Below are 10,975 nucleotides of genomic sequence, written 5' to 3' on the forward strand. Positions count from 1 at the left end.
GTTTAAATCGATATTGATTGTAATATTTTATTTTGTTTTAAAGGCTTATTCGGTATGTGATTTGCCTGTGGAACGTGGTGATTGTGAAAATAGTACTGCAGCTTGGTTCTATGATGGCGAGTCTATGGCCTGTACTGCCTTCTCTTACTCTGGTTGCGGCGGTAATGGTAATCGTTTCGAGTCAAAGGAACAATGTGATCGTCAATGCGGTGAATTCAAGGGAGTTGGTAAGTATTCAGTTGTCATGAGACAGGAGAACCAAAAATGGTCTTTAAAGATATTGGTGAGCCCAGCTGTGTTAAGAAAATATGTTCAAACATAAAAATAGAAGAAAGATGGAGACAAAAAGCGAAATATACCTTTTGTATCCCTCTTTATATAATTTCGAACACTTATGACCTGCCCACAGGACTTGCTCAGCTGAACCTCCTTAGACAATCTGCAGTGGCTGGAATACGTCATTCATATGCTACCACACATGATGTAAAGGGACCTACCCCAAGAAACTTGCACAATGTACAACCAGAGACATCTATCATATCCAAATTCTAAGATATACAGATGAGGTCTCCATGGTTTTCAGAGATTCCCCCGTGGCAAGTTATGAGTTGCTTTGTCTGCTTCTTTCTCCACAGTACCTATCCTTGCTATTATATTGACTGCCCATCGAAGTTAATATAGTGCAGTACCAGGCCTTGGGATTAAAGGAACATCAAATTTAGCTAGTAAATTTTCCAAATCAAATGTGCATCTCGTCCCTTTAAAATGTCCAAAGAGACTACTCTAAGCTTAGAATTCTTTTGTGTGAAGTTTAATGGAAGATCGGATGTAGCACCGAGGTTACGATTAAACATCTTTAGATCAGGTTCAAAAGTTGGGCAAGTGATACCTCCTCCCACCATAACTGCTTTGCACTTTGTCGAAAGCTGAGACAGGACTCAGTGAATCTAGAGTCCGGTAAAGGTTCCACAAGCTTCCACTAAATAAAAACACTGAATTTATGGTCTAAGATGGAGTACACACACATACATACACACTGTTTGTGTTGTTGAGAGGATAGCAACTTTCAATACTAAGAACATGAAGCGAGGTTGCTTGGTTTATTTTTATGCGACGGAGGAACTAATTGAGATTGGAGATTGTTATCACGGTAGAATGACAGAATGAGTGGCCGATGGTGACAGTGAGGCGATGGAGCGCATACCAGTAATGGTGCCATAGGGACTGGAGTTTCGGTCATGACGCAAGGGCTATAGAGGTTGATGCTCTACCTTTTCACACTGGATTATACTCCGGGGATAGTCTACGGTAGGTACTTCTTCGGCTAAGTAGTTATCTGAAATGAAAACTTGTCCCACTGGTCGATCTTCCGCTTGTCGATGCTCTTTCGGCGGGGTTGTTATCTAAAACTAGAACTGCGAGCTAGAAAGACAGAAGTAGCTGTACTGGCCTAAGCTTAGTATGGTAATCCGTGAGCGTAGGGGAGTCGCGCTATGAATGTATAACTGTAGTTTTTTAGCTCATATATCGGTAAGTGTGCGGCCAGAATCTGAGCTGAGTGGAATTGATCGAGTAGTCATAAGCCAACGTTTAGCCTTCAAATAAGCGGACGGCGATCGAAATAGCCTCAAAGGTTGAGAAGCAGCGCGTGACCCTCGTCATGCTAGCAACCTTTTTAAATATCCCGCTAGCGGTGGAAGTACTCCCTGGAGATCCCGCGTCATGCGTTCGCACACTAATATAGGGGCCGCAGGGGTGATGTACCCGAAGCTCAGTTGAAGCCAGTGCTGATGGGAAGAGGTCGTGAGGACATAAGGCGGCAAGGCCCCTCAGTTAGCTAAGAAGACTGATGATATAACCGAAAAAGATTGCGCCCTGGTATCCTTGTAATCTAAATGTGTACCATGTCACGATAGCACTTCTTCCACCCAGAGCGTCAGAAGTACCGAATGCGTTCCCAGTAGAAAATTTTGTTGACGTCATTCATTAAGATATTTAACATAAACAAACCGTCATTGTGATGCCGTACAAGAGTACAGTTAAGGCGCAGCTGAAGTGACTGTTGGGGTCTTACTATATCAACGTTACTTTACAACGCGAGAGGCTTCTTGGGACCACTATTGGTTCTAGGTTGTGGAAACTAAAATTGCACATCCTGAACATTTGGGTACTTATAAGGCACTCAAATCTTGCAGTACTTTTCCTCTAATCATCGACCTCCATCATGGCATTCGAAATATCTTTGAAGCTCAGGAACCGGTACGTGTAGTATATTCGCCTTATTATAAGTAACAGTATATTTGCGGAAATATAGGATCAGTATGGCGTTTAACGCAGCTGTCTTTGTGGTTTTCAGCGCATCTTCACGTATAATTTTTTTTTAAACTGAACACCAAAGCAGTACCCCATCAAGTAGAACTAGCCTCAGAATTGCCTCGAAAATTCAACAGGACAACAATGGCGGCATATATCTAGTGTAGCTCAGCATTCTTTTTCTGGAGTACAGAGTTAATGAAATTGATGTTGTTGTAGCGATGAGGATACTCCCCGTAGGCTTTGGGGAGCGGTATCCATGTTGATGGTCCTTTGGCGGATATAGATCCGGTAAGTTCCGGTAACAAGCACCATTAAGGTACTAGCCCGGCCATGCCGGGAACGATTTAGTATGACCACATATAACCATCAAGACCATACCGCCCTCGCACCCCCTAGATACATGAGAAAATTAGGAAACACCAGAGCCTCGGCTGCTAATCAAACAGAATTAGTCACTGTAACATTGACCCTTAGGTTGGAGAAGCTATAAATTGGGCTGGCGACCCCTAGAAAGGGTTGCGTTACACAGCCGATTGACACAATTTAGTATTTTAGTCCCTATTACGACAGGCATACCTGCCGCGGATGTATTATAAGCAGCACAATTCACTTTGGGGAGCTACCGAGGTCTTTTGAGTCCGTTCTTCTCTATTGAGCTTGTAAGACCTCAGCATCTTGAAAAAATTCCCCCTTATTACATCAATATCGTCAAAAGGGACGAATTTGTATCAACCAAAAATATTTAAACGCCAGAACTCAAGATATTAAACGATTCGGACAAATATCCTTGCCACATATTAAAAAATTAATATTATTTTCTTCAGCATACAATTTTCCAAGCTTCCGTTCTCGCCGATCTTAGCCCTTTTTTTACTAGTACCATATTTGCTTAAACTCACAGCTGGGTATATATGTACATATGTATAACAAGCTCGGATCAACCCGAGCTGAGGCCCAACTTATATTTATTATTTAATATTGTATGAAACAAAATTACCAATATCATACCTGCTTAGATGTGTGCAATGAGCCAGTCGAGACTGGTCCATGCCGTCAATGGCAGACACGTTTCTATTATAATAAAGCGACGAGAAGTTGCGATCCCTTCACATATGGCGGCTGTGAGGGCACTGGAAATCGATTTGCCGAACGTGCTGAGTGCGAGTCGGTTTGCATCTTGGGACAAGAGCCGAAGACGCATGCACCCAAAGGTAATTCAAACGACGATCACAAAAATGCCATCAAGGATTTTAAAAGAATTGTTTTTCTATAAAAATTTTAATTTTATGAGTAGATATTTGTAAGCTGCCTGTACAAATTGGAAGCTGCAACGGACCAACTGCGTACGAGCGACGCTACTATTATGACGACGAGCGCGGCACCTGTGTGTCATTCATTTATTCGGGTTGCGCTGGCAATCAAAATAATTTCCGTTCATACGAAGCTTGCTTTGATCACTGTGCAAGTAAGCGCATGTCACATGTGTTGTACGAACATACGAAATATTGGCACAACCTTCATCGACATCCGACACTACCATCGCACCAAATTGTTACACTCGAACACGCACCTATGCACCCATGAAATCGCGTCTGCACCCCTTGCACTACCATTTTACATTTTATGCACAAGATCTATTAAAAGTTTAATTTTTTACTTACCACTCAAATTGGTATGCTTATATAAATATCCAGAGTCTATTTCTGCAATGCCTGATCTAGTTCTTTACTATCTAGTTCTTAAGTTCAAGTATTTGTAGTTTGAATGCACTTTTCTATCATTTATTAGCACGTGGTGATTGGTTCCATTAGAACTTAAGATATTCTTATATACATACTTATCCCAACCTTACTATTAACTAACGAACTAATCACTTGAAATCATATTCCTCTCCGTAGAAACTGAAAAACCACCAGAGCCCAGCGAAAATGAAGTTTTACCCAATCCATGCGAAACATTCGACGAGGAATGTCGTACACTGCGCTGTCCATTTGGTTTACGTCGTGTCGCCGTTGAAAATAGCGATTGCACTCGTTGTGTATGTGAGAATCCTTGTGAGAATTACGAATGTAACGAAGGTCAGCAATGTGCCGTCGATGTTTCGATGGATACGTCCAGACAATTTGTTCCCGTATGTCGTGAAACCAACAAGACAGGCGAGTGTCCGCATCTTAGTCAGCCCGAAGGTGAGAATTGTGGTCGTGAATGTTATACCGATGCCGATTGTCGTGAGGATAATAAATGTTGCAGTAATGGTTGTGGTTTTGTTTGTGTACGTCCCACACAACCTACCTCACGTCCACGTCCACCGACTACTCCAGCACCAGTTGTCATTTATCCAGGTGAAGTGGAAGTTGCACTAGAACCAAAACAACCACAAGAGGTCGACGTACAGGCAGCTGTTGGTGGAATTGCTCTATTGCGTTGCTTTGCTACAGGTAGTCCGCCGCCAAATGTTACATGGTCGCGCAGCAATGTGTTGGTAAGTTTGGAGGGGAAGGTATGGGATTGAAGAATAGAACAATTTAACTCCAACAGCGATGTGGAATTTTATGAAATGGAATACAGAGAGGGTTGGTGCGAAATAGGGTACGATGTATGAGAAGATAAAGGGGAAGGGGAGGAAATTGAGGTCGAAGTACAAGTACAGACAGGGTGGGAGGGAAAGGAAAAAGAATGAAAATCGACACTGATGATGGCATAACGCCGAAAACGGTTTGTCTGGAAACCAAAATTGTTAAGGGATGACGGAAAATCGTTCCAATATACATCATTTATCCACCCTGTCGGAAAATCAACAAAACAAAATAAAAAGTAGGAGAGCAGATAAAGCGGAAAATGAGTGGTGTTAGAGAGGGGGAGGGGGTATGAGATAGTTTCAAGAAAGCGTAGGGTGATAAATAAAAGGAGTCAACAACTAGGGAAAAATAGAGAGGTAATATTTAGTAGAAGCCAAAATAATAATTTCATGGAACGTAAAGATATAAATAAAGGGAGCAGTAAATCAGGGAAATTGGGAGGATGTATTAAATAAGAGCCAAGGGAATAGGAAAAATGAAGAGAAGTAGAAGGACGAGGGAAAAGGAGTGCGAAAGTGAACCAAGCAAATTTGGGAGCTTGCAATGTTTCCAGAGCTGAATGTTCGAAGGATTAAAAAATCATACCCGATGCATTAGCAGAATAACGAAATACAAATAGGAAATGGGAATTAGAAGAAGAATGGAAGTATAAATAAGAATTGGAATGCGGATAAAAATAAAAAAAGAACAGTATTAACGTAACAGTATTAATACTAAAAGCGGAGAGAAATAAAAGAGAAGATAGAGAGAGCCTAGGAGGAATAATAAGAGGCAGTAAAAGAAGGAGATGTAGGGGGACTAGAATAGGATAAAGAAAAGAAAAGGTGGTAGAGAAAAGAGAGGGTAATTTAAAACTATTCAAGTGAGGCATAGGAGAACCTAAATATAAATATCCATACTACAATTGTTTCACTTGTATTGTTCTATCTTACAGATCGACACCAATCAAGGACGCTACGTACTAACTGCTGCTGGTGATTTGACAATTGTACAAGTACGTCAAACGGACAGCGGATCGTATGTATGTGTGGCCTCGAATGGCCTTGGCGATCCAGTGAGTCGCGAGGTACAGCTAGCCGTTACAGGTTTGTAAACTCCTCTCTCTCTCTTTCTTCATTCTATGGTGTTGGTTTTGTGTACTAATTAAGAGCATGTTTTATTTTTGCATGAATTGATCTTTGCTAATAATTTCCTGCTTGTCTTGTTGCTTTACCTAACAAATGCATAATTGAAACTGATTGATTGCTTGCTTGTTGCTGATATCATAATGAAAAAATGCAGAGCCCAAAGAGCTACCTGCCTATGTTTATGGCGATAAGAATGCCACACAAATTGTAAGCTTGAATCGTCCAGCGCAAGTGCGTTGTCCGGCTGGTGGTCATCCTGCGCCACATGTGAGCTGGTGGCGTAATCGTAAACGTTTGGGCTTGATAAGCGATCGTTTTGAGTTGACACGCGACTATTCGTTAATGTTCCGTTCCATACAGCTAATCGATTTGGGCCCTTATACTTGTGAAGTATGGAATGGTTTGGGCCGTCCAACTTCAATGAAAGTTGTTTTGAAAGCAGTTGGACCAGCACGTGCTGTGACCAATGATGAAGCACCCTATTTGCAGTATATAATAGATCCAGCACGAGCACCGGTCACGCAACGACCATCCTATCCATATAGGCCACAAAGACCACCACAACCACCGCCACCGGTATATGTTGAACCACCGCGCCGGCAACAATTGAGTAAGTATGATGCATGAGTTGAGGTTTGGGTTAATGCCTTTATGTTTGTGAAAAGGGTGAAATAATATTAGGTCAACTGTGTTGCATGTATTTCATGTAGTTTTATAACCTTAACTGAATTAATATTTTTGTTTTATGTGCAAAATTTACAGTAAGCGCGCAAGCCGTTCTAGCTTTAGATCCCAGAAACACTTATAGTCCAGGTGCATCTATCGCTATGAAATGCTCAGTGCAGGGTGTCCCGACACCAAATGTTACATGGACAAAGGATTCAATACCATTGCAGCCGAGTGACCGCATACAAATTACAAGTAAGTCGATATTATTCGCGCAAATTCGATATTCATAAATGGATCACATTTCCCAACACGTAAAGTAAATAGAAAATAATAGAAGTATATTGAACCGATTTACGTCATCCTTTGCCAAATTTGGTTTAATTTCTGCCATGTTTTATCTTATTTTTTTCTGAACGTATTCATAGATACGAATTATCCACTATGTTGAAATGAAATGAGTTAGAAAGTAACTCTGGTGCACAGCCGCATCCGAGCCACTAGGACTCGTCTTGTAGTACCTTCGCATTATGACTCATATTGCAGGATTTCAGAATGAATGCCAGCACGAGGTTCTAAGTATTATAGTTAGACAAAAACATGAATATATCTATTTCCTTATGATAATCGTAGCTCTCACCTGAGTCCCTGAAGCTGCGGCCGCTTATATTACTTATTTATATATTTCTTCCAACATAAGCCACGGCTTCTTCATCCGCGTAACGTAAAGCGAACAATCCTTAAAGGCTGATAAGAACTAATGTGTTGAAGGCTTATTTGAAAGATCCGCGCCTCCATTTTTTTGTTTAACAACCTCAAACACCATCGTCGTTACATGTATATCCCCCTACTGCCCAGTTGATTTAGGGTTTTCGATGTATCTTTCTTCCTCGCCTTGTTTAGCGTATTTAGATTATTGTCCGTGAGATTTATCTTCGTAAGGCAACATATTCCTCGCCTACCTGCTTGCATAAAGATCTAGTGCCAAATCTTCGAGATACTTCAAGTACCTTACAATCACGTTTCAGTATATTCGAGTTTTGATGCTGCAACAGACTCACCACACACTAAGGCTTCACCACACGTCGTATCCATATCTTGGACTTTAGTATCGTTGGAATTTGTGATCTACATACCCACAGAGTTTAAAGGTCTGGAGCAACTCAACTCAGCATATTTAAATTCGCGATGCAGGTCGTAAACTTTACCATATTATGCCATCCAGTTGCATCGAAGAATGTTAGCGGTTAGGTTGGTTCATTTTGCATTATTGTGATACTAATCAACTCCCCTTTTTCTTATTTTCTCTTTTCGGTATACATCTGACTTTTCGCATTTACAATTGACTATTCTCATTTATAAATGACTGATCTCAATTATATTTGACGCTTTCTCATTTACAAGTCACAATTTTCATTTTGAAGCGATGTTTTCGGATTTCGAATTGACAGTTCTCATTTACAACTGACTGTTCTCAATTATACTTTGCGTTTTATCATTTCATTTACAAGTGTTTATTCTCATATCGAAGCGATGTTTCCCATTTACAATTGACTGTTTTTATTTTCAACTCACTATTTTCAATCAAGATTGACGCTTTCAAATTTCGTTTGACGCTTTTTAATCTACAAAAGGCTATTCACATATCGAACTGATGCGTTCAAATTTACAATTGTTTCTTCTTATTAACAACTGACTATTCTCAACTATATTTGAAGTTTTCCCATTTAAAATTGAAAATTTTAATATCGAAACGATATTTTCGGATTGACACCTGCCTGTTCTCATTTGCAACTGACCATTCTCAATTATATACGACGCTTTATCATTTCACTTACAAGTGACTTTTCTCATTCCGAAGCGATGTTTTCGGATTTACAATTGAATGTTTTTATTTTCAACTCTATATTCTCAATTGTAGCTGACGATTTCAAAATTTCATTTGACTCTTTCTAATTTACAAATGACTTTTCTCATATAGAAGTGATGCATTCGCATTTAAAATAGACTGTTCTCATTAACAACTGACTGTTGTCAATTGTATTTGACGCTATCTCATTTAAAAGTGACAATTCTCATATCGAAGCAATGTTTTCGAATTTAAAATTGACTGTTCTCATTTACAATTGACTGTTCCAAATTATATTTGATGTTTTCTCATTTCATTTACAATTGATTATACTCATATCAAAACGATGTTTTCGCATTTACAATTGACTGTTTTTTTATTTTCAACTCACTATACTCAATTATGATGGGCGATTTCAAATTTCGTTTAAAGGTTTCTCATTTACAAGTGCCCATTCTTATATCGAAGCGATGCGTTCACATTTAGAATTGGCTGTTCTCACTAACAACTGACTGTTCTAAATTAAAGTTGACGCTTTCTCATTTACAAGTGACAATTGTCATATCGAGGCGATGTCTCAGGATTTACAATTAACTGTGCTCAGTTACAACTGATTGTTTCCAATTTTATTTGACGCATTTGCATATCATTCACACTATTCTCATATCGAAGTGAGGCTTTCGTATTTTACAATGGGCTATTCCTATTTTCATATGATGCTTTTGTATATACATTTACAACCGGAAACTGGAAATGATAATTACTGTGTCTGATAATATTTCTTTTCTCTTTCAACAGGTGAACCCCACACTTTGGTAATAAGCAATGCCACGCCCGAGGATACTGGCATGTATGGTTGTACAGCTAGAAACTCAGTGAGTTATAATACTAGCGAAGAGAAGATAACAATCGAATGTATGTAGAAGTTAATATGCGCAAAGAGACGTTCCTGTTAACACTTTTTTGTTTATTTTACTTACTTACAGCTTCAATACCAATAAATCCGGATTGCATTGATAATCAGTATTTTGCCAACTGTAAACTAATTGTAAGCGGAAGATATTGCCGTAATAAATACTATGCACAATTCTGCTGTAGATCGTGCACGCTCGCTGGTCAAATTGCATTTGCGCATCCAAATGCCGTATAAAGCGCTAGAAAGAATGACATTCACTGACTAAAGAAGCTGTTGCAATGAGTGAAAGCTTAAAGCTGTTAAATTCCAAAAAAGAAAGCAAAAAAACGAACAGTACTATTAATTTATGTAATCGAATCACAAATTTAGTTAACTAGTATTTTCAGAAACAAAAATTTATTATTTAAAATAAGAAAGCATACACAATCGATATCATGAACTCTGGCTAAATTAGCTCGTTTAAGGCGAGTTGAATATTATGACCATCATTAGGTTTCATCGTTCACCATAAAAAACTCTTCAAGTTATTCGATAGTAATAAATAAAATAAATTTATTTTCATCTTCTTAGTTTGTTTGTATGTAATATTAACATTCGAGCTACTTACACATACATGTATAGTATTTTTTCTAACACACCCAAATGCACACTTGCACTTACAAACACCAACAAAAATGCAAAATAATAATACAAAAGAAATAATTATACAAAAAACCACAAATGAATAATAGCTTTTATAAATTTACTTATACATTTAATAGTATGTTAGTTTTTAGTTTGTTCCTATTTATTGTGCCAGTTGAGGATGGGTTTTAGAGCACTCGATAATATTGATTAGCATTGATGTGTCAAAAGCCGTGAACTCATTCTCAGGCACACCCGCACATACACACACAAATGAATGTACTAATACTCACAAAAAACGACCAAATGGGTAACTCAAGAACAAAGCTTGTGATTTCCCTGTTTTGTAGGTAATTTTAATTTAAACGATTTTTTTTTTTTGTAATTACAAAGTGCCTTACTACTTTTTACTTAATTATAATAGAGATTTGTGCATTGATTTAGGTATCAACGTAAAAATGTTAAAAGAAGTAATTTTGTAAATAAACTAATGATGTAAAAGATAATAAAATATGGACGCGTTTTATTGCGGGCATGTTGGGGTTGGAAAGGTGTTTGTTTTTCGGTGGACTACGTTACACTGCCACCTGCCTCGATCAGAACTAGGCTGCACTGTCCGGTCAATAAAGACCTCACATATATATGTCCATAGTGTTTCGACCGGAACTAAAATGAACAAGTAAGGAAGGCTAAGTACGGGTTTAACCGAACATTACATACTCAGCTGCCAAATTACAGCTTGCGAAACTTTTAAATTACCTTCTTTTAAAAGTGGGCGGTGCCACGCTCTTTGCCCAAAATTTTACTAATTTTCTGCGTCATAAGGTCAACCCACCTACCAAGTTTCATCACTTTATTCGTCTTTGGTAATGAATTATCGCACTTTTTTGGGTTTTCG

General features: G+C 38.8%; 1 protein-coding gene across 4 annotated transcripts in view; it reads left to right on the forward strand.

Annotated features, from left to right (window-relative positions):
• Nucleotides 1-10,588, forward strand: part of Ppn (Papilin) — a 191,591-nt gene extending 181,003 nt beyond the window's left edge. For 2 of the 4 annotated variants that reach the window (XM_067762362.1, XM_067762363.1), the window contains 9 exons: nucleotides 44-227; nucleotides 3,333-3,527; nucleotides 3,611-3,781; nucleotides 4,215-4,798; nucleotides 5,830-5,980; nucleotides 6,177-6,632; nucleotides 6,785-6,943; nucleotides 9,336-9,452; nucleotides 9,524-10,588. In XM_067762362.1, coding sequence (XP_067618463.1) covers nucleotides 44-227; nucleotides 3,333-3,527; nucleotides 3,611-3,781; nucleotides 4,215-4,798; nucleotides 5,830-5,980; nucleotides 6,177-6,632; nucleotides 6,785-6,943; nucleotides 9,336-9,452; nucleotides 9,524-9,687 — 2,181 coding nt within the window. In that variant the 3' untranslated portion in view covers nucleotides 9,688-10,588. The remainder of the gene's footprint in view (nucleotides 1-43; nucleotides 228-3,332; nucleotides 3,528-3,610; nucleotides 3,782-4,214; nucleotides 4,799-5,829; nucleotides 5,981-6,176; nucleotides 6,633-6,784; nucleotides 6,944-9,335; nucleotides 9,453-9,523) is intronic. The other 2 variants (XM_067762365.1, XM_067762364.1) reach the window with 2 other exon arrangements.
• The last annotated feature ends 387 nt before the right edge of the window (nucleotides 10,589-10,975 follow it).

This window comes from Eurosta solidaginis, chromosome 1 (assembly GCF_040869045.1).
Source record: "Eurosta solidaginis isolate ZX-2024a chromosome 1, ASM4086904v1, whole genome shotgun sequence".
Classification (NCBI taxonomy): Eukaryota; Metazoa; Arthropoda; class Insecta; order Diptera; family Tephritidae; genus Eurosta; species Eurosta solidaginis.